Below are 24,473 nucleotides of genomic sequence, written 5' to 3'. Positions count from 1 at the left end.
GAACTTAACCACTTGGCCATGGGGCTGGCCCTGTCATCATGTCTTTATTAAAGGCTTCTTTGTCACTGTTCCCTGGACATATGAAAGGCAATCATAGCTAATATTTCTAAGAAAGTTGAGTATGATTATGCTCAGAGGTAGTATACACTATAAACAGGGCCTCTGGTCTTTGTGTTGAAAATAATAGAGGTTGTATGTTTGATAGAAACAATCAATAAACAACATTTAAAACTTAGGACAACTACAGCATATCATTGCTCCAAATATTCCTGTTCAGATCCTGTAGTAAAAAACAGCTATTGAAGAAAGGAAGGTAAAATATGTCCTGTGGTAAGCTGGAGTTTTTATTACCTATGGTGTCCCTTTTTCTTTGATTCTCATTGTTTGAAGACATGCTTCTCTGTAAATCCCTGCTTCTTTGTCTTCTACTTCCTGAGCTCATGGTTGCCTCACAATTTGATCAGAGAGGTTATGTACCGTGAGGTGCTGAAGCCAACGGCTTCCCACTCTGTTGCATATAACCCCTTCACTACAAGGCCACACCTACGTTGGGGTGCCCAGGTGCTGTTCTACTTCTGAGAGCCTGAGTCAGGTAAGCCTGGTCTATAACCATAAACCTCTTCACTTACACCTTTCCCATTTCCCCAAATCCGCTGTAGCGATTACTTGTCTCCATTGAGAACTCCTAGGATAATTTAACAAAGCTGTTGACTTTTTTCTGGTCCCATTTGGCTTTCTTGTGCTGTCTGGATGCCATGACTGGAAATTTTAATCCTACTCTTGCTAACTCAACCCTCTCAGGCCTCAGCCCAGGTGCTACAGCACCCAGCTTGGGATAATGCTCACCACATGCTTTCTCTTCTTTTGCTCTTTGGACACAGAATGTTGTTGATTTGGATTCCGTGAAACATTCCGTGAAATGTTGAACCTCAGTGCCCTGGACAGTTGGTGGTACTTATTTATCCACTGTTGATTTCCACAGTTGATTTCTGAACACACATAGCACAATAGGTGTTTCAAACTCTTCCTCAAACACTGATGCTGTCACCTCCTGGTCCCCAAATCCTGATCCATTATTTTGATTCCTACTTTACTGACAAAGATTTACTCTATCAGGTGCAATCTCCTTCAGCCTCTTTTCTTTTTTTCTTTTCTTTTGCAGCATAAGTGTCTATTTACCCAGCTTCTCTCTTCATTTCCTGTCTTAGAGGAAGACGTATCCTTCATCTTCTTCTGTGTTAACTTCTTCTCATTTCACCTCCCCTTAGTCCTTGCTCTCAGTAATTGTCCCTCCTTTCTCCAGCACCTTCAGAGTCTCTCTACCTTCTGGCTCTTCTGTCTAAAAATAAGATCAGGTTTCACCTATCCTGGAAAAATATCCTTTATTTGATCCTGTCAGCTCCTCTGGCTTGCCACCTATTTCTGTACCTCCATTCAGATGTGAACATCTTGGCTAACTGGTATGTAACTGCTGCTTCTATTTCCTTGGCCCCCCTTCTCTCTTTAATTTCTTTCAACCTGATTTCTATCCTCCTTAGTAACAAAGCAGTACTCACTATGTGTTTTATAACTTACTCTTTGAGCTCTTTCCACAGCCTCCTAAAGTGCGTCTCCCTCTCCACTCTTTCTCCCTTCTACATTCTTTTGTCTATTTCTGCCATGTTTTCCTGTTTTTCACTGCCGTCTGTGAGTCTTCAATAGTTTCTCACTCTCTATCAATTAAAATCATGGTGTTCGCATTCCTCTATAATGTAAGCAAATCAGCTTTTTAGGCATTCAATGAATATTTATCCAGTACTTATGCTGATCCACATGTATCCTCCATTCTAGAATGGTCTAAGAGCTCTAGAGTCAGAGAGATCTACATTCAAAACCTATTCTTGCCCCTTTGGTCATTTTGAAGCTCAGTTCTCTATTCTCTAAGATGGGAATAGTTTTATCTATCTTATAAGATTATAGTATAATTAAAGGAAATAATAAATAAAGCAACAAAGTATTAAAAAGGAATTTTGGCTAAAACTCTGTTAGAATAGAAACTGCATTTAAAAGGGAAGCCTGAGAACACAATGATGCAGGACTTTCAAGAGAGGTAGATGAAAATGGGTTACATAATTCTTAATTCCTCAACTACACTTTGGAAATAAAAAAGTTGGTGGTTGACTATTAGGAGAGAGTTTTTGGAATGTACTTTTGGTATATCATGGGTTCTACCTCACTTCACCCTCTTGCAAAGAAGGTTCCCTCTCCATCCCAAGTCAAGAGTAGTGTTAGTGATACTGCACTGAGCACTTGAAATTTACTCCCATTTTGGGTGAGCACAGTGGATTAGTGTCCGTCTCATAAATGGAAAATCTGAAGTATGAACAAGTGGCTGGTTAGCCGCTCTGATGGCAGAACAAAGGTGAAGTGGCAGTATTGAGTAGCCTGTACTCTCAGAGTTTGCTGGGGCAAAAATGCCTGAGCATTGCACATAGACTAGAGTGAGCTATATATGAGGGAGTCCATGTCGATCATTTTAGATCTTGTCCTAGAGGGCTGCTTGGAGGAGTAAATAGAACTCAGCAGAAAGAAGCTGCAGGTACCTCAAGGTGCTCGAGGGCAGAGAAAGGAGTAAGTGACCACCTGGAATGGAGACACATACACCCTAGTCAAGATAAAAGATTCCCAGCCATAGTGGAGGGGGTGGGGAGAAAGGTAGATCTCCAAAGAGCCTACAAAAGTGTCTCCTGTGAGAAATATTAAGCCTTAAACATTTGTCACATCCAGAAAATACCAAAGCCAGGTCACCACAACAGTCCTGGTCAAGTAAGAACTCTCCTGCGCTCCTTACCTCTTCTCCCTCTATGTACTTAAGAACTTGAAGGGTCAGAAGTTAGCAAGACAAGAAGAGAAGAGCTGAGTGAAGGAGGAGAGAGATCAATGACCAGTCTTTTCTTGATTTCAGGCAATAGGGCCAAATGTGGTAGGTGGAGGGGAGGGAAAGAAGCCCTAACTTTAAAGCAAGATTGATGTTTTGACTGGATGGGCATTTTGATTTCTACATAAGCCTGTATTTTATGTTTTGAAGTGACTGAAGAACTGTCTATACTACCTTAGAGCAACCAGATAAGCAGTGAGGTCTGCCAGAGTTCTCACCCAGTCGTCCACACATGGGGGCTCAATGAATATTGGTTCCTCAACTCCCTCATACCAGTCCACATGCCAGTTTTGCACCTGCCATGAATTTTTCTTCTTCTGTGCTTTTGATCTTTACATTTCCTCTACCTGCTCTTTCCTTCTTGCCACTTAAAAAAGTTAAATCCATTTTCTTTCTAAGGAGCCATTTCTAATCATTTAGCTCAGAACTGACCTCTCCCTCCTCTGAAATCTTATAACTGATGCTATTGGGACCACCACAGGGCATAGCTATGCTGCCTTATCTTCCCTCCATACTCTCTATCCCCCTTGGATTATAAGTTCCTTCAAGGCAGAGACTGTCTTGTTCATCTTGAATTCACAGTGGTAGTCAAGGGAGGGCACAGGGTGGGAGCCGATCAATATCAGAAGGAATCAAAATGTATCCGTATACAAGAAGACTCTCCTGTCTTTACCAGGTCCCCCTCTTAGGGACAGAAATCAACTTTCCATCCTGTGAAGCTCCTTAGCACTTTCTTGCATTCTAGGGGTCAGTTTACAGGAAAGAGGAGAGGATCCAACCACTTTGCAGCCAACTGGCTATAGTCAAAACCGCCCAGTTCTCAGCTGCTCTTAGGAAACTTTCAGTTTGAAGTAGAGTCTGCTAGCGGCTTAAGCATGTTGCTGAGATGTAGCCCTGTGATATCAATGCTGGGGCCATTGGCCAGCCAACTACTGAGCTTTCTCCATCTTCCTGTACTATGTTTTAGGACAATTGGCCTGGGCAAGAGAGAACTGGGCTGGCTGCCAAGGGATGGTGCTAAGAATGGCATCCTTAGCTCCTGAGGTGGTCCACCAGGATCCCTCTTGGTATCAGTCCTTGAGGGAGATGATCATCCATTCATTCAATGAATATTTACTGCCTGTCTACTATGTGCTGCACATTATGCATATCTTCCCTGCCCTCAGGGACCTTATCACCTAGTTGGGAAATCTGAATTTAAATGAGTAATTGTAATTGTGCTGAGTGTAGCAAAAGAGGAAGTAACTGGAGCTACCTGACAGTGAAGACATAATACACAAGACAGCCGAAACACTTGACATTGACAGTCAGGACTTGGGTCAAATTGGCCACTTGACCCAACGGTTCAAAGCTATGGATAAAGAGAAGAATTAAAAATTTGAATTTCCTTTCACCTTATAATACCACCACCTATGTTTATAGCAGAAAACATATATCTACACCCAGACTCATACCAAGGCATGCACTGTCTGAGTTTTAGCAAGGTCTAGTTCTAGAAACAGATACAAAAGATTTGGACTAAGATTGCAAACTGGCAGCCAGTGAGTGGCTGGCAAAGTGTGTTGTTTGGCTATTTATTTTTTCGTCCACCGAAGGTTTGGTAAGGTGACATATCCAGGCAGATGTTATTCTTCCTCAAGATGCAAGCAGTCCAGAACCTGTGGTCTTTCACTTGGCCTACTTCTTACCTACAGTTATCCCTAGTGATTCCAGATCCCGCCTCTAAGAGTTGGTCAGTGCTTTGCTACTCATAGTGTCATCTTTGGGCTGGTATGTTACCTGGGAACTCATTTAGACATGTGGAATCTCTGGCCCTACCCCAGACCTACTGCATTAGAATGTGCAGAGAAACATGAAGCTAGAGAGCAGCCTCTGGGACCCTGTCCCTGTGCTCCTATGACTCATCGCACTTCCTTTCTAGATGGCACCAAAAGCTACTGCCATTTGTATCAACATTCATTCTTTGGTGGCTTGTCAAACTATCCTTGTTTCCTTGCCTGTTGACAGGGGATAAGTTGGAGTTTGGGCTTCAAGGCCAAAGTGAATTAACTGTGTGACTTTAAGCCAATCACTTATCCACCCTAAGCCTGTTTTTCTTACAGACAAGCTTGTGACAATAACCATACCTTCCTTGCCTGCCTTAAAAGGTGGTTATAAAGTTTAAGTGGGATAAAGAATGTGGAAGTAGACCTCACATGTTGTGAATGAAATGGTTAAACCAGCGGTTTTTAACCTGGGCTGCAAATTAGAATCACCTGGGGGGCTGTCAAGACTATCCATGTCTGGGCTTCACCCCAGAGATCTGACTTAATTGGGCTTGGGTAGGTCCCAGGCATCAGCAGTTTTTCAGATCTCTCCAGGTGATTCTTAAGTACAGCCTAGGTTGTAACTGGGGAGATGAGGCTACTTAGAGCAGGAAGTAGCCTGGCTTTCTCAGTGAGGGGTCCATTTTCATCTTGGACTTTGAGTAAGAGGCAATTCTTCATAACTAAAAAATGGCTCAAAATGTGCCCACCATCACCAAGGTGTAGAAGGAGTGTTTTTCCTGGAGGAGGGAGGACATGGCCTTCAGCACAAGGCCTTCATATGGCTGCCACATCACTCCTGGGCAAAGACTGAGAATGACCCTGAGAGTGAGAGATCCCTGGGCTGAGGGTGAGCGGGGATGACCTGAGGATGCAAATAGGGCCAGAACTATCCTCTTGGATTGCCCGGGAGAGGTTGTCACTAATTTCTTAACTGGAAGAACTGGAGGACTGATGTCAATTCTTACTGAATATCCTTTATTAATTACTTGAATCTAGGTATACAGAGCAACTATATTTGGTTCCTAGAGCAGATCACAGGTTCAAGTCCCTCTCAAAGACTTCCATGTTCCTTACGCAGTCCTAGATAGAAGACTCCTTTGTTATTGTTCTATATAGATACCCATGCCAGGTCCAGCTCAATCTTGACACTTAAGGTTCAGGTGCCCAGAGAGGGCAAAAAACATTCTTTGAATTTGATGTTAGTAAGACCAATTTCTATCCAGGTGGCCTATAGAATTAAGTAATTTGCTAGTTGACTATTTATTGAATACTAGAGAGCTGCACTAGCATTTGTACATATGCTGTCTCATTTTATACCCACAACATTCCTTCCTGTAGGATCATACCCATTTATCATTTTGACGAAGACTACCCCTGAGCTAACATCTGTCACAAATCCTTCTCTTTTTGCTGAGCAAGATTGTCCCTGAGCTACCATCCGTGCCCATCCTCCTCTATTTTATATGTGGGACGCCTGCCACAGCATGGCTTGATAAGCAGTGCCATGTCCGCACCTGGGAAGTGAAACGCCGAACCCTGGGCCACTGAAGCAGAGTGCATGAACCTAACCACTACGTCACCAGACCAGCCCTGTCATACCCATTTTTAAGATGTGGAATCTGAGGCTTAGAGAGGTTAAGCAAGTCACCCATGGTCATTAAGCCCATATGCTGCAGACCTGGATTCCACACTAGTTTCTGTGCTCTTTCTACCATATCTATAGTGCTGTATACATGTAATATATCATGGTAATACTTAAATCTTTTGGGGTGTATTGTGAAGGTTTTCTAGATCCTTGTTGCTTAAAGTGTGTCTGAGGACCAGCAGTGCCAGCATGACCTGGGAGCTTATTAGAAATGCAGAGTCTCAGGCCCCACCCTAAACCTACTGAATCAGAGTTTATATTTTAACGAGATCTTATCACAGAAATATCTTCACATTAAGGGAATAAGGGAAATAGTGGATTTTAAACAACTTACAACCTTTGTCTCTGCCAGACAATTAATAGTTATAAGTATATGTACGCATGTATCGATATCTATATCTCTCTCTACATAAAATGCATTCACACAAATATGGGAAAACTCGTACAAATCCAAAATAATATTCATAGGAAATAACACTTGCTGGATCTTGTAACAATAACAATTTTGATCCTTCTAGCCACATCCTAATAGATACAGGTTATAAATGACAGCCTTTAACTAATAAACTCTTTTATATGCAGACAGCAAACGAGACAATTGAAAAGAGACAACGCCAGGAGCACACCACTAGCAATTATAGCTACTGGCTCTGGCCAGCCCTTTCACGAGGGCCTTTATTTCCTCCCTCTTGGTGGGGCCCGATAGGCTTTCCAATTATGTGCTACCAGTGTTTGTCATTTTATTAATTAAAGTCCTGTATGTAAAGCAGGAGCAGCATTGTGGCTAGGCCTAACGCTATTATTTCTCTCATGGCCCTTTCCTCCTCCAGAGGTAATTACTGCAATTTTACGTCTAGAATATGCCCCGTGTTTGCTATGCATACCTCGTGGCAACTTCATAACAATCTTTTGAACCCATTAAAAAAAATCAGCATGGAATTTAGGCTGAAGTTGGACAAAAGAGACTCAATGGTATCAAATAATGTTCATTCTGCATGCAGTGCCACATAAGGTAGGAAATACTATGAGAGGGAATGATTACCTTTCTTTGAATTTCTGAAGGGCTGCATGGATACCAGCAGTAGAGACAAAACCAAGGATGGACACTCTAGTGTGCATTTCACTTCAACAGAAGGAAGTTCTTTTTAACAGACAGATATGCTCAAAGATGAGCTTGTTTCGGGGTGTGGGTGCTCCCTGGATATTCCCCATGCTGGAGGTTGTCCAGCAGTGACAGGATAACCAGGATTGGGGTTGTTGTCAGGGGCACCTGAGCTTTAAATGGAGGTTAAGGTTCCTTCCCAACCAAGACACCATAGGGCTGTGATTCTGGGTGTGAACTCATAATTTTAAGAGTTTCTTGGTTTCAATATGGTCTCATTAAGTTTAACTGAGAGTATTGACTCACTGCAAAGCCCAGTGTTTTTGTACACCATCTCCTAATTCACCTGGAAAAAATAAACACCAATTCTCTAGCTATAAATAGCCTAATGAACATCAACCCAACACAGCAAGAAGCAGGCCAGATGCAGACTTCTGATAAGAAGCAAGTAAAATATGCTGGCAAATTCTTGCAATTATGGAGGCTTAAGAAATGCTGGATTTCTGGCCATGTAGGAAACTTGAAAGACTGAGATTTTTGAGAATTTTATATATGAGGATTACATATAAAAATAATAACCATAAGATCCCTGGCTGGTGAGGTTGTGGAGTTACAGGTATTTTTTCTTCTTTGGTCTTTTCTACATTTTTTACAATGAACATCTATTACCTTTGATAACTAGAACAAAAAAAAAAAAAAGAAGTTTAGAGTATGTAGCTATTAAAAGCATGTTTATGAAGAATAATATTGATACAGGAAAATATAATATTAAATAAGGAAAGAGGACACAAAATGCTTATATGGTATGATACCAAATTTGAATAAACTATCTATCACTCTGCTCAAATCTACATTTATCTGTCTGGAAGGAAATGGACCCACATGGTAATAGGAGTTATCTTTGCGGGGGGTAAGACTACGGGCAATTTCAATTTTCTTCTTCACACTTCCTTTTATTTTCCTAATATTCTACAATGAACATAGAGACTTTTGTAATCAGAAAAAACAATAAATGCTGTATTAGAAAAGGCAGCGAGGGGGATTCTGATGTCGTTGGAAAGTGGGAAAAGAGAGTGTTGTGCTTTTACTCACTTCAGGGAGGATCAGGTTCTCTAGCCTGAACCTTTGAGAGAAAGACCGAGGGAAGGTGGAAGCTTCTGGGGAATGAGGCGGGATCATGCTGTGGAGAGAGCAAGGGCTTTGAAATCAGAAAGAGCGGGGCTGTCTTTCCTTAGGACACACTATCTCAGGGCCTCACTCTTCATCTGCAGAATGGGGCTCATCGTACTCTCCAAATAGAGTTACTGGGGGACTTTAATAAGATTATGTGAGCCCCGTGCTCAGCTTACCAAACACATCCGATCAATGTTAGTTCCTTCCTCCTGTACTGGAAAGAGCAGGCAGGGGACACCATGTCAGAGATAAACAGCTCACACAAACAAGAATAGGACAGGGTGAAGGCTGTATTAAAAATTTCAGTCCAGTGTTTTATCTTCCAGGTTCTCCAGAGAATTATCTTTCCAGTCTTATGGGAAGAAAAGGCTGACATTTTCTTTTGAGTTACATTATAATGGGGTGATCTTGAGCACACAATCTCCTCTGTGCCTCAGTTTCTCTGTGTGTGATGGGGACACTGCTGAGAAATAGCTTTGTAATCCTCTGGCTGGGGAACAGGATCAACTCTTTGCAATGAAACTCCTACCACCTTCACAGACAACCATCGGAAAAAGAATGGACTCCGGGCACACGAGTGTCTACAGGACCCATAGCCACCCAGGCAGTAATTATTCTCCGACAGCTGGGGAGAGTCTGTGCTTTCAACAGGGTGTCCTCCCATATATGAGCCGCCCAAACGTGTTATAGTGATCACCACCAGTGGGAGCCACGGGGGTCCATGATTAACATGTGGATTTTGAACGTGACCCAAATCTCTGCCAAGCGCCCAGCAGGGTTTTATTCACACCCCTGAGCTTTGACAGTAAATCTTCATATGCCTCAGTTTCATCATGCAATGGCAGAGGTATTAATTTTGAATGGCTCAAAGGTATTAAATTAATTATGTCTGACTGTAATTACAATTGCTGTTGATTACTTTAGCCCATTAGCATGTGTCCGGGCAGCATCAACCACATCACAGTAAGTGGTGACAGAATGCGAGATGCCAGGGGCTTCTCAGCTCTAGGTACTGAGGTAAAAATTATTTTGGCTCAGAAATCTCAGTAGGGTTGTGTTCATTGGATCCTTGAGAATCAATGAGAAATCTCCTTGTTAGCTCTTATCCTGGACCAGGGTTATGCTTACAATTAAGGGGCTGCCCAACTAATTAATTAATTATTGATTAAGCGGGTTCATTGGGCATGTCCTCCTGGACATTAATTCTAGGCACCATGCAAAACAGTGCTTCCGTCCTGCCCACATGTTGCTGATTGAGAGGAGAAGCAAGAGCACACCCAGTCTCTGAAATTACATTGGCAGTGACATCTTTATGCCTGTGCAAAGAAGAGGGATAATAACAATGTGTTGTCATTCATAAAATCTTGTAGAGATTACAAAGAGTTTTTGTATTTTCATCTGATCCTTGAAACAGCCTCACGTAGCAAGTAAAACAGGTGTTTTTATCCCAGTTATGGAGAGTGACTTGCTTGAGTTCTTATGGCTCATAAGTGGCAGAGTTGGGATTCAAACTTGGGTGACCTAAGTCAGCTCTAGTGACCCTAGAGTGTTTGCAGCTTTGGCTGTGGAGTTGGACAGACCTAGTTTGAGTCCTGGCTCTGCCCCTCACTAGCAGGATGACCTTGGGCATGTCACTTGAGCTCTCTGAGTCCCAGGTTCTGCATCGGTAAGTGGGGGTAACAATTCCTCACAAGCCTGTTTTGGTAACGAGATCGTGGATGTGAACTGCTTAGCAGAGTGCCAGCTACACAGAAGGGATTTGGTATTTTAAAAATACTCTCTTAGTTGGCTTTACAATTACAAAGGGTCCCTTCCCTCAGCCCCGGACTAAGGGAAGGTTTCTTGCTCCCAGGAGTGCAGAGTTAGGGTGTTTGAGGGCTCTAGTTAGGAATCTTGGCTTGCTTTTTAACGCAATGCAGCTGAGCACTCTATAAGTAACTTGGAGACCAGGACCTGTAGTACTGAAAATAAGTTTTCTTAACTTTTCTGTTGAATAAATTCCCTAAAGAGATCCCAGATTCCTGCAGTCTGTCTCCGGCAAGGCTGGCCACATGGTGGGTTTGAAATGAGTACTTGCTGGCTCACCGCCTAACTGAGGCCCACTGTACTCCTCCCTCCCTCACCTCTCCTGCCAGGCCAGGCATCTGCATGCCTGCTCAGCCAAGTTTCATCCTGCCTCTCTGGTCCCTACCCGGCAGCTGCCCACCCTTCACATCCTAGGGTGCCACCCCTGACTCCCCTGAGGGGGTGGCTGAGTAGCTACCTATTAAGTCAGGAGACCAGGATTTGAATCCTGGTTTCTACATGCCTTAACTTGTGACCTTGGGGCATCTCCTAGCCCTCTGAGGCTCTTTCTTCCTCTGCAGAACAGGAAAGATTTCATTTACCTCACAGGGTGACTGTGGGGAGGTGCATAGGCTCTGCAATCTTTGACATATGTATAGGGGATTCTAATTACAGTGACGTTATTATAGGTGTGCAGGATGGGCGTCATTAGGGACTGAAAGTGGGGCCCCAAATCTCTTACTCATCCAGTGGGTCTTTGGAAAAGGCACTTGGAAATGCCTCAGGAACCACTTCCAGCCTCCTCCTCCTTCCCATCCCATGTGAAGTAGCACATGCTTAGGCCCCAGGCAAAGGCTTTCTGAGATTACTGTCTCCATCACCGGGGTGTTAGTGGCTGGCGGAACTAAGGCCCTTTTGGGGCTTCAGATACAAGCCTCAGAGTCAGAGTGACTCACAGGGTGGGGAGGGCAGCCATAGTTGAGGCTGGCTTTAGGGGTGACCAAGGCAGGGCAAATACTCTTCAAAATGCACCATCTAGGGGCCTAATGATGACCACGGGGGATGGAGTGAGATTACACAAGCTGGGGAAGATTTGGGTTTCAGAGAAAGGCAGTGAGGGCTGGAGCTCTTCTCTGGGCTTCTTAAACTAGGGTGCCTACTCCTAGATCCTCCTGGGGGTACCCAAAGCCACAGGGTAAATGGGGTGTATCTTCCTGGAACATTAGCCACTCAAAATTAAGTCAAGTCATCCCTTGGTATCTGCAGGGTGATTGGTTCTAGGTCTGCCTGAGGTTACCAAAATGTGCAGAAGCTCAAGCCCCTCACATAAAATGGCCTAGGACAGGGAATACAGTCGGCCCTCAGAATCTGCAGTTGGCCTTCAGTATCCGTGGATTCAACCAACCGTGGATTGAAATTTCGTGGATATAGAGGGATGACAGTAATAAGTTGTGTTTTTGTATTCAAACAAACATGGATGTTAGGGAACAAAATACATAATCGGCATTCATTTTAAAGTTACAAAAAGAGCTTTTAAAAGAAAAGTCAGGCTTGTGATGTTCTGCTGTGGGTCATTTCGCCAGACTCCACCCGCCTCAGTTCCCTCCATCTGGCCTTCCTCTCCTTTCTCTAGTCGTCCCCTCATTTACTGCCACTGTTCCATTCACAGGAGTTCTCCTGAAGAGATGCTTTCGTGTCTTAGGGACACTCCGCTGCACCGCTGGCCAGCTGCGCGTGATGGCAGGCTCCCCTGAGTCTTAGTCTCCCCATTTATAAAAGGGTGACAATATCATTTCGTTAGGTGTCTGCTGCTGGGGCGTAAGTGGGAATGGAAGAGGAGCTGGTGGGGACGGGAGGGCCATGACAGGGGCCCATGTGTTGCTGGTAGAGCATTAGCTTTCTCAGACCCCAGTCATTGAGCTGGGCAGTATTGCCCATCCCCCTACTGCTGGGTCATCCAGGGCAGAGCAGAGGCCAAATTTCCAGATTCAGGATGCTTGGATAGGGCAGGCTCCATTAGCCTTTGATCCTGGAATCATCACAAAAGTCAGATAATAATAGTAACAGTGGCAGTAGATCATTATGTCTTCCTGGGCAGAGAGTGGACAACGCAGCTGGATGTCACACAGTTAGCCTGGGGTCCTGCTCCTAGTTCTTAGAAGGTCCCCAAAGCAGGAAGAGGGGCGGTGCAGAGGACAGAGCATGAAAACAACCTCTGGAAAGTCTAGCTGGATTTACTCCTAATTCAGGCATGCACTGAAGCCTGGAGTTATTGAAGGTGAGCTGGACTACCTTGAGAGTCAGTGAGCATTCTGTCACTGCAGTGGATGCCATGGCATTCAATGAGATAGGGTTAGATGTCCTGTCCTGAAATATCTGAGCAAAGGTGCTCAGGCTTTTGGCGGGGAGCTAGGGATGATGGGACCCTGGAATCCTCCCTAGCTTGGCATTCGCTCCTAACTATTTACAAGAGGGTTTCTACAGCCACCTCAAGGTGTTTGTGCAGCATTGCTTGGTTATACTAGGGCAGAGGCTCCCAGGTGGACCCTGGTAGGGACTGCTTGTTCTTCTACTGGTCAGAGGTTGGCTGTGACACGGGGGAGAAAGGGTGAGTAGGGAGAGAGGAAGGGTGCAGTTTCCTTCTCCACAGATGGGCACATGTTCTACGCAGAAGGTGGACTGGATCCAGGAAACAACAACCCTATTCAGGATCAAGGCCACGAGGCCTCTTGAAATAGCATTTCCTGCCTGATTTGCTGAAATAAGTGAGAGCACTGGGAGCTTAGAATAAGGCGCACACAAGGCACAAATAACATTTGAGTCCGTAGGTGAGGAGCACTGTCCCCTCAGCTGCTCAGGAATTAGACCCAGTGACTAGTCCTAGCCTGAGGAGAGACTAAGTGGGCAACTGGTCTGTTACAAAATGGGGCAGTATTTCTTTCCTGCCTCCTGGGATGAAGAATCTGAGGTGGGGTGAGGTGGGGGCTCTGGGTTAGGTGTGAGCGATGTCAGGACTCAGGGATGCTTTTGTGGCCCACATCGACTCCCCTGAAGCTGAGGAGGTACCCTCTGTTGTGTCGCCTGTGTCAGCTCCCCCCACCCCGCTAGCAGGGGCAGGCCAGTGTGATAGAAAGAGCATGAGGCTCGGAGTCATAAGGTCTAAGTTTGATCTTGATTTTATGTTTAGTGGTTGTGCATTTCTGCGACATTTCTTTCCTGCTCTGCCCAGATGGGCTGCTCCCATCCCCTGGGCAGCCCAGCATGCTCCTCGACCTGCCCCCCTATCCCATCGTGGGCACGGAAGCCTATGACATGTAGGATCTGCTCCCTAAAGTGAGCTGAATAGAAGATTCTAGCTCTACCGCCTTGGTCCCCCCTTATCAAGGGTTTGGTGGCGGCTGATAAAGCAAGAACGTTCTGCTTTTGTTTTCTCCTCTACCTCAAGCCATCCTGTAATAATTACTATTACTCTTATCCTCCTTTTCTTAAGAAATTTTGCCATTGAGTGTAATAAACTGTTAAAACACAGCAGTCATAAAAGTTCCTCTTTCTTTCTTATCTTGAAAGCCCTATTTGTCTGCCCACAGGGAGGGAGCGGGGCCAGCTGGAATAAGCCCCATCAACGCAGCCATGACTCTTACCTATTTTGCTTCTGAGTGATACTGAGATGCTGGAGAACCCCCCACCCGCCTAATCCCCAGGAAAGGATGGGCCCTTTGTCCAGGAACCACACCAGCACCCTGACAAGCCTTAACAAAATCAACCAGAGAACAATTTGCTGGAAAACTCCCTGGCCTCCAGTCTCCGGGGCCTGCCACCTTGGGGTTCCTTCTCAGTGGGGCTTTGAGCAGGGCTTAAGGGATGGCAGAGGACAAGTCCAGATGCCAAGCTGTTCTCCCACGTCCCTCTGGGCCATATTTGCTGGTTTTAATGATGCCGAGGGGAGGTCTCCTTCCAGGCAGGCCAGATAGCCCCCTCCGACACAGAGGAGCCCTGCTGGTCACATTCTGCCCGGATCTCCGCAGCCCCCAGCAGCTAATCTAAGCCGACCCTTTCATCCCTACAGGGCTGGCGTCAGAGGCAGCAAGGCAACCTCTGAGGCTGTGTTCCAGGATCCCAGTGTGGTTGTGTATCTGTGTCTTTGTACACACATGTCTGGGGAGAGGACAGAGGTGGCTGCAGCTCCAGCAAGGTCAGAAAACCAGCAGCTGGGAAGTGACCTGCCCTAGGGTGTCACCACCAATGAAGTGGGTCACATCCCACTTCCTGGGTCCCTTCCATGCACCTCATAGAAGGAAAACTGCTTCTATGCTTTGGAGTGGGAAAGAAAATGAGAGAAGCCCACTTTTTCCCCCGAGGCCTTGTTCTGTCCTGAGAACATGGTTTAAATTATTCTAGTCACAGGCAGGCTATTCAAATAAAATAGAATTTCAAACCACACGGGGCTTGTTGAGACATTCAGGCTTCTGGATGTGTGAAAGGCAGGGGGAGGGGCGGAGACGGCCCCTGCCACTCGCCCCTGCTCTTTATTACCAGCAGCTGCAATGCTAGACACATCCGAGTGTGTCTCCCAGCCGAGGCAGCCGCGAGCAGAGCAGGTCTGACAGCAAGTGAACACATGAAAGCCACCGCGAGGCTCCCCTCCCCGGTGGCAACTGTAATTATTTGAACTGGAGCTCAGCAAAATAAGAATAAAAATAAAATAAAATCTGAATATATTGTAGTGGCTTCCCCAGTTTCCCACAGAGAATAGCTTGTAGGGAGGAGGGGGCATTAACTAAACCCCACAACACCCGCTCTGGTTTGTGGCTGGGCCAGGCAGAGGTCTTTAAATATTCATGCCCCATATGCAACTGCGCAGAGCGATGGAAGAGGCAGTGCCTGCACTGTGGCCAGCCAGGGAGAGGCAGCTGGTCTTTGGTGGAAGCAGGAGCCTAGAGGGAGGAGGCTGAGGTTAGCATACTTCTGCAAGGCCCTGGAAGCTGACTAGCGCAAAGGCTCACCCTGGCCATGTCTCCATTGTCACTGGGCATTTGACCTGGCTCCATGTGGGCTCTGAGGGTGCTCTTCCAGTCCTTTCTGTCTCCTCTGCCTCTTCTCCCACCCCGTCAATTCTAACCTCTTCTCTTACTCATCTTTCTAAAAGTAAGTTACATCACACTATTTGGGACCACAGGTAATGGAGGAAAGCTCTCAGCATGGGCTCAGAATGAATTTCGGTCACAATTGGCAAGTACACCTATGGCTAATTACTCTCAAGTTACATTCTGTATCCAAATCATGGAGGATGGAGTTTAAAATGCAGATTCCCTGGGCCCCACTCAGTAATGTCATCCAGGATATCTGGGGTTGGGCCCAAGAACCTGCATTTGTTACATTTTCTAAGCGACTGCAACTGGAGAAGCACAGACCTACTAGTCAGGTTGTAGCTAAATTTTCAAGGAAATGCATCAAAGGTGACACCAGTTCCCCTATGGGAATCCACTATGGGAATCGTCAGATAAACTGACAATTGTAGGGTTTCTTGAGGAACCATTTTGAGATATTCTGCACTTATTTCAACTTCTTAGAGGTCCCATGGACCAGGACTGGTCTGGGTATAGAGAAGACACTCGGTGGTGGGTGTTAGCCCTGGAGCTCAGCTTAGCCAGCCACCAGTCCCTATGGGCCTGACCCTCATCAGAGACCTTTACCCACGGTTCTGTCTAGTGTCCACCTTCCTGCACTCGGGCGTCTTTAGGGTTGGTGGGGTTTGAAGGCCCTAAGTTAACTTCACACAGTCTCACATAGCAACACAACATCCATTTCCCTGTCACCGACGCTCAGCCAACCTGGGAGAAGGAAATCAACTTCCTGCCTTCTGCATTTAGGATCTCAATGAAATAAATGGCTGGCTTACAAACCTGGAAATGCATATTTCTATTTTGGTTATTTATTTTTCTGATGGAAACATTTCCCCCAACACTGGGAATTCAAAGACCCATCGGCATTAGATGAATGGTCTGAAAACCTGAATGCGAAATTGCTGTGAGCTGAGAGTGGAACGGACTCACTGCCTTTCCTTCATCACTCCTGCCGAGCCAAGTTCTGGAAAAGGGCAGGAAATAGCAGAAATAGCCCAGAGCAAATTGCACTGGAGGAAAAATAAAACAGGCCAGTAAAGCACAACACCTGTGTAAGCTATTGATCAACCCAAAGGTTATTAGAGAAATGATGAAGTATTAGAAAAATATCATTTTTACCTTGACATTTCTTTTCCTGAAATTAGGCTCATATTAAATCCAGTGAAGAGTAAATTTAAAGATCAAATGCTTTTAAGGATCCCCCCCCAACCCCCAAACCTCTCAGCTGGGCCAACCCTCTCTCCTCATTTAGATTTTCGTTGAGAAGCCTTCCTTTCTAGGTGCCTGCTCTGAGGCACCTGAGAAATATCAGCGATGACTGTGCAATTCCACCATCTGCATCAGACAGCGTGGTTTCTCAAATACAATTTAATGTAATGAATCTATTTATTTGTGCCCTGACTTCTTCGAAAAAGGATTTAAGGTGGCTCACAGAGATACATAAAATCCATTCAGATAAACTAGAAGAGGGTCAGAAAGACGGGGCCAATGTTGAGTTAGAAAATGGAACCAGGAGTGAGGCTGCTACAAACGGCACATCTTGAACCCTGATTTGCTTACCAAAAGGGGAGACTCAGATTTAATTTGGCCATTCTTCTGATTAAAAAAAATTCATTGATACATCTTTTCCATTCTTATTTACATCTGTGAGTTTTTACTCACAAAGAGCCTGAAGGGCTTGAATTGGCCTGCGCCCCTTAGCAGGGAAAGCCTGTTTCTGCACCTTTGCTGGTCAAAGCCCCCCTCCCGGGGTTTCTACCAGGCAGCGAAGGGGAAGCGAATCCAGTCAGTTTCATACTGTCCACAACATGAAAGAAAAGAAATTGCTCAGAGGGCAGATAGCTATCCTTAAAACGAAGCCAGAAAGGAATTTCTCCTGTGAGTTTCCAGAAAGAGAGGACTGGCCAGATCTAACCTATGTGTTGGCTTTCTACTACTTGCAAGATGTTGATGCAGTGCCACGGGGAGATGCAAAGCAGCACAGGCGTGGCCCAGCCCTCTGAGAGTGCAGAGTCTGAGTTTTGGCTGGTCCTCATATCCTCCCTTCTGCTTTCGTATGTTGATACAGGGTGCCAGGCACTGCTGGCTAACTACAGTAGTGCCTACTCCGTGCCAGACGCTGTGATAAGCCCTTTACATATATTAACCTGTTTAATCCTCACCTCCTTGGGGTAGGAATTCTTATTGTCTCCACTTTCCAGGGGGGGAAATTGAGGTCCTGAGAGGTTATTAACTGCCCAAACAAATTGTACAGCCAATCAGTGGGGGAACCTGGCCTGGACTTGGGTAGTTGATTCCAGAGTCCACGAGCTTAATCACTGGGCCATGTTGGGGTTTAAGCACATTTCTCACTCCCTAGAGACTATGACCTTAGGCTAAGAAACATAGCAGCAGTCCCTCAGTCCTCACACTAAAGAGGAACAGCTAGAGCAACCATTTGGGTAAGCAGCTTTGGAGATATCTCACCGAATGCCGTGGATGGCTTAGTGAAATTTATGCAAATCAAAATGTGACGTTCTTTAAAATTTAAAATGTATTACAAGAGCTTGATATTTTAAGAAGGATTCTGTGGAAAGTCTCTTGTAAATCACTATTACCTTCCCCTGTTACGCCTTGAAACTATTTTCTGGGTTTGCTTAAATCTAGCTCCTATTGCAAATAGTTCAGTGTGGCTGAGTCTGAGTGTTTAAGGTGAGATTCTCTGTAGGTGGGATGGTACCATGTTGGTGGGTACTCTGCCTGGAAGACAGCAAAGATGGCCCTCCTGTCCCCCATCCAGCAGAACAAGCAGCCCGACCATCCAGGGTACTTTGCTCAGAAGGTTGGGTCCATCTGAAAGTGCCCAAGGTGAGTGGTGGGAGGAGAAGTCAGAGAACTAGAGGAACAAGGGGACTTGCCTCACACGGAGAACTCTTCATGGGTGCAGGAAACGTAGCACTGGTCACCGTAGCACTTTCAGAAGTGGGGATGTCCGTGGTGCTGAGCAACAGGGCGTGGCCTGGGGCAAGAGAGGAAGAGTCAAAAATGCACCCCCATCATGCACTGCAGGAACCCAGGATGCAGGGTTAATGGACTCTGTACCGTTCTTCTCTAGCCTAGGAACATCTTTGAGGATGCTGGATTCTGCTGCCTACCGTGGATAAGACCGCCTACTAGCCACTGTCAATAAAACTTGGCTCACGCAAAGGTCTCATTTCAAATGGCCTGGGATATCCCAGCACCATATGTCTGGGCTGTGGCATCCTTGATCTCCCAAGGTCACCAGCTTTAGCCTGTAGCCCAGGAGCAGCCTGAGGCACACTGGGCTTCAGACATCTACCAGTGGCCATCTCCTGGGTGTGTGGAGGCCCTCGGCCCCTCTGGCAGTTGAGCAGGGGCAGTGGGAGGATGTATTCTGGCGTGAGGAGGGCAGGAGGTACCAGTTTGAACTGGGGGTGGGGGTGGGGCATGGCTGAGGAGCCTGAAGCACACTGGCTACCCCTCCCCATTTCCAGTCATGCCAGCTCTTTGCCCTCCAGTGCTCTCTACCACCTTCACTCTTTTCTACTCTTTCCACCTTTCACGGCTAGCTTTGAGCTCTGCTTCTCTTCTCTGCTCCTACTGACAAGGTGCTGAGGATGATGCAGTGGCGGGGGTGGGGGAGGGTGGAGAGAGGGTTAGGGGGAGGCTGGGAGGAGAAGCAGGAGCCCTGGGGCTTCCACATCTGGTGAGGGCCTGCAGAACTCTCCTGTGGCTGCATAACTCAGGCTTCTTTCTAATGGGGCTGAAAGCCAACGCACTCAGATGCAGCTGGTTCTGAGGACCAGGGACGGAATTACACTGCTCTGGGATCCTCAGTGGTCGATCTGGATTTTGTCCTCACTCACACTTTTATTAGTAGTATTATTAATTCTTAAAAGAATCCATAGGATGTGTGATCTTTGCTTGAAAAGAGAGGGATTTTGGTATGAGGGTCTCTAGCCCCACAAAAAGCAGGCAAATGCAGGGAAGGGAAGGGGAGAGAGACCCTCTAGCTCCATCCTGCAGGAAGGGGGGCCCCAGGGCCTGCCCAGACCTAGGCATCCGGCACAGCCCAAGGCCGGGTACATGGCTGGATGGTCTGGCCTCTCCAGCAGCCTGACTCTCAGAGCTGTGCTGGCCTCACAGACCCCTCTAACCCCAGGCCAGGGCCTTTGTTTCAAGGTGAGGAGTCAGCTCAGCCTGGTGTGAGTGGCCATTTTCTGGGTGTGTGGAGGCCCTCGGCCCCTCTGGCAGTGGGGCAGGGGTAGTGGGAGGATGGGCTCTGGCGTGAGCAGGGCAGGAGTTGCCTGCTTGAGCTGGGGGTGGGGGTGGGGCATGGCTGAGGAGCCTGGGCTGTACGGAATGGCCCAGGTGTGGGGCAAGGTTCCCAGGCACAGCCCTGGGGCCAATGACAGCAGGTCTCCCTGTGCCTCAGTCTCCCCAATCATAAAGAGGGCTACATTTTCCTTACCTCTTCATGAATTATGTGCCAGACATAGAGTAGGTTCCCAGCAAACACTTGCTGAGTGAATGGATTATTATTATTGTTTCTGTTTTTCTTATCTTGCAGCTAATCCTTCATCAAAGTTCTCATTTTAAGGGACAAAAGGTGACATCTACCTTGGCCTGATTCAATCATTCTAAAACCCAGGCAGGACAGAAGAGGGAATTGTATGTGAGCACCCCAGGGCAAGCTCTGGGCAGCCTCCTGGGCTTGCCTTGCAGGGTGAGGGGAGGTGCAGCTGCCCTGGGGTGGAGCCCTAACTCTCTATCCAGGTGCGCACCAGCGGGAAGGGAAGAGAGTGGCAGTACCTTGGTGGTCCGGGAACCAGGCATCCTTTAGGGTCCTGACCTGCCATCGGGGCCTGTGGGGCGAGACTGCACCTTGGGTCCAGCCACAGAAGCCATCCTCGAAGTTGCAGTAAAAACCAGCAGGCAGTTTACCTGCAGAGAGAAGACAGGGGCACGGTCATTTCCAGGACTGCTAAAGGCAAATAGGCCAACGTCAAGTAAAATTAGCCAGGCGTGACCAAATTACTGTTATTAGGAACAGCTCTCCAGCCAGACCCTTGATGTCTAATGAAACTGATCATAATGAAGAGAAGCCTCAATCTCTAACTTGTGTATGTGCTGGTTTATGATTTTCTGATCTATAGAAAATAAAACAGTAGTAACTCCACAGCATCCGTATAGTTAACCCATTTTATATACGACAAAGCAGAGGCTCAGAGATGTTAAGCAACCTGACCACAGTCATACAGCCAACAGGTAACCTAGCTGGGACTTGAATCTGGATCTTCTAGCTTCTAAATTATGTGCTCTTTATGCTGATCCACCATGAAAGTGACCCTGGGAGAAGCCAACATGTAACTCACTAGAATACATTTCTAACGGTCGAACATTGACAAGAATGTGGTGGTGCCAGTGGTAGTGTTGGCCTGGAGTTGTTTTGGGTCCCTCAAATCACCCCTGTTTGCTCCCCTTTATTTTCCAACCCCCTTGCAGTTAAGGGAAGCCACATGAGTAGTTCTGGCCAATGAAATGTGAGTGGAGGTGACGTGCGTCTTCCCTGGATGGAGACTGAAAAGCCCTCGTGTAGTTCTCAGTCTCTCTTCCCCTGCTGAAGGGGCCAAGGAGAGTTCTCATTTCAGGGGGTGCTGCTGTATGATGGTGGAGGCCCTGCCAGCCTGAGTCGCTGAGAGACCCTGTGGAGCAGAGGCCCCTCCCACCCCAACTCTCGGTGGAAAGGTACTGTAAATGTTTTGTTAAGCCCTTGAAATTTTAGGACGGTTTATTAGGGCAGCATAACCCAGCCTATCCTGACCAACCATCCCAGTCCCTGAGGCCTCTTTATATCATCTGTTGGCTCAGCATAAAGGGCTCTGTTATCCTTTTCTCTACATTAGATTGACCTCAGGTCCCACTGAAAAGGCCACAGTCAGCTTTAAGGACCATATATTTCCCAACTTCCCCCAGAAGGAGGAGGGAAGGAGAAGAGGGTTAGGGAGAGCTCTCATCCCCAGCTTACTCAGAGAAGGGCTGCTGGGAAGGCGCAGCCTCTCCAGGCTATTGTGATGGCACCCACAGCCCCGGCCAGCCTGTAGAGAGCCGCAGGGCCACATCTCTGCTGGGGGAAAGGCGTTCTCCAGCTGGACCCACCGCTCTCCATGTCCTTCCTCTGTCTCAGGCTTCTTGGCAGCAGCAGGCTGACAAAGAGGGCCCTAATGCTTCCTGGCTGTGACAGCACCTTAGTGAATTATTACTCATTTCCCCCTGATTCTCTGTGCATTTCACACAGAGGCAGAATTATAAATTAAAACCAGCTGTCACTGACTTTGAGCATCTCTTCCCATTTATACCCCCCTGAAGAAATCATTTTCCCCCCAAGCCCTGCACGTTCCTCTGATTAAAAATCCAAAAGCTAAGATCTTTCTGTTTTATTTTTTATGCCCCCCTCAAGGGATCCCACATCCACTTCTTTTGCAAAAACTAACTGGAAGCTGGAAGTGACCTTCCACGAAGTGTCCTTCACGAGCGTGCTTTAAACCGGGGACCCCGATGGAAGGTTCCAGCAGGTGATGGACTCCTGGTTGAAGGAGAGGGCAGGGCTGAGCTGAGGCCTGCATGGCACATCACCCCTTCCTTTTCCTTTCCTTTTAGGGGGTGGAGGCAGAGAACCTAGCCTGACTTATGGGTGTTGGTACCTCAGCAGCAGGGAATCAAGACGCCTGGGCTCTAGTCCTAGCCTCACCGCTTTCTGCTGTGTGATCTTGGGCAAGTCACTTGTTTCCTCAGAGCCTCAGCTCCCTCATCTGTAAAATGGGGTAATGTTAGTGTCTGTTTCACAGGGCTGTTTTGAGGAGAAAATAAGAGAGAGCATGGAACACGTTGTAAACAGACAGAGTTGAGTAAACACAGAGCAGTGGTGGCATTGTTAATTATCATTCACATCTGGGGCAGGGGAATTCATCATGGGATGGCCTGAAACAGGCAACACTGCCCTAGGTGCAGAGACAGGTCCCTCTGCTGCCTCTCTGGAAATGCCTGCAGTAGCTCTGCCTATGCCTTCCACCGGGACAGGAAGGAGGAAAGCCATTGGCATTTTCCACCTTCCGGAAGCCCATCGTTGTCCTAGCTTGGCATAGGATCCAGGGTGAGCTGAGTTTAGAAGCCCCTTTCTTTTTGGCTGGTTGAATAAAGGGAGAGGAGGTAGGCAACATAGTTAGGTCAACTGACAATTCATGTGACAACTAAAACCTTTGCAGCGGGAGGGGCTGCTGAGAGGATTTCCACTATTGTAAGCACATCAGTGCTCAGCAAAAAGCCAGTCAGTCCTGAGGAAGCTGGTGGGGTAAGTGCTAGAACAAAGACTCTTGGTGGATCAGGCCAGATTTGGGAAATTGCTGCTAGGATCAATTGTTGAGCACGTTGGTACACAGAGTTGGGTCTAATGTCAACTCCTTTGATCATCACCTTCTCCGTGCTTGGTACATGGTAGGACCTCAATACTTATTTTCTGAATGAAATGGGAGTGGGTTCAGTCCTCTAACCCCTTGCCACTCAAAATGTGGTCCAGGAACCAACTACATCCGCATCACCTGTGAAACTGTTAGAAGTGCAGACTGTTGGGTCCTTCATCCTGCTACCACCTATTGAGTCAGAATCTACATTTTTAAAGCTCTCCAGGTGATTCTTATGTACCTTAACATCTGATAAGCACGGCTCTAACCAACTCTCTTCTTGGGCTGCAGCCAGTTATTTCATTGGCTGGATGGCCAAATCGGGCTGTGTGTGGGTCAATCAATCCCGCAACATTTGGCAATTATGACACCTGATTCCACTCTAAGAGAGACAAATTGGTAGAGTCATGGAAATGTGACCTCGGCAGCAGCCGCTGGAGCTGCCAAGTATAAACTCCAGGCCAAATGACACTACTTCTTTTCCTTCCTGTGTGACAACTCTGTTAACATTTTTGATAAATATGTGTTATACATTTCCTTGAAAATATAGAGTCATGGGAGAAAATGCTAGAAAAAATACATCAAAATATTATGGTTATCTCTGAATGTCTGAGAGGAAGGATTATGGGCAATAGTTATTTTCTCCTGAGTACTTTTCTAGATTTCCCAAGTATTTTACAACTAACATGTTTTATTTTACAATAAACTTTTAAAAAACTGTTTCTGCCTGGCAGGAAGAGTATCCTCACCAAACCAATGAGATTATTGAGTTCATGGAGGGGAAGCGAGCTGCCCACAATACCCAGTGAGTCAATGACCCATCCGGGGAATGAAGTGGGGACACCTGACCCTTTCCTGGGGACCTGCATGCCCCTGAAGCTGTTGCTCAACACACAGGGAATCTTAAAGCCACCCTTTGATGGGTTGCATCAACCTGGGATGTCTCAGCGAGATTGGCAGTGTTTAACTGGAAATGTAGGGTGGCTGCGTCAGAGAGGGAGGGAGGATGGTGTGTGCTGTGTGGGTTTGGGAGGATGGGTTGTGCATGGACACATTCAGGACTGGATGGAGAAGGGTAAGGGCACTGTCACTTCCATTTCAGGCCACCCACTTGCCCCGGCCAGAAACATTGCTCCAGGTTGAGTCTGATAATCTCAGTGAAGTTCCAGAGAGCGTGGGGAATTCCCTCTGGGGCAGGTGTGGGGAGTTGAGGCTTGGAGTTGACATGATACATCCTACTCTTTCCCACCATGCCAGGGCTTGGTTGACTATCCTGGCCCAAGATTAGTGACCCTCACTGGGGTTCCTTAGAAGACTGGATATCCCAAACAGGGCTTGGGGTGACTGCCTGCTCAGAGAAAACATTCTACCAGGTTCCAGACTAGCTGGGAAGGACCAGGTGAGGTCAAGAGCATTGTCCTAAATGCATCATGGTCATCAACACATCATCAACACATCAG

General features: G+C 46.7%; 1 protein-coding gene across 1 annotated transcript in view; it reads right to left on the bottom strand.

Annotated features, from left to right (window-relative positions):
- ALK (ALK receptor tyrosine kinase) overlaps nucleotides 1–24,473 on the bottom strand; it is a 665,412-nt gene that overhangs the window by 100,813 nt on the left and 540,126 nt on the right. Inside the window, exons 7-8 of the mRNA XM_046663493.1 lie at nucleotides 20,366–20,497; nucleotides 18,451–18,551 (exon numbers count right to left, since the gene is read on the bottom strand). Of these exons, the coding sequence (XP_046519449.1) occupies nucleotides 18,451–18,551; nucleotides 20,366–20,497 (233 nt within the window). The remainder of the gene's footprint in view (nucleotides 1–18,450; nucleotides 18,552–20,365; nucleotides 20,498–24,473) is intronic.

The sequence above is a fragment of the Equus quagga genome, chromosome 5 (genome assembly GCF_021613505.1).
Source record: "Equus quagga isolate Etosha38 chromosome 5, UCLA_HA_Equagga_1.0, whole genome shotgun sequence".
NCBI classification, from domain to species: Eukaryota; Metazoa; Chordata; class Mammalia; order Perissodactyla; family Equidae; genus Equus; species Equus quagga.
This window is presented reverse-complemented; position numbering and strand designations above follow the sequence as displayed.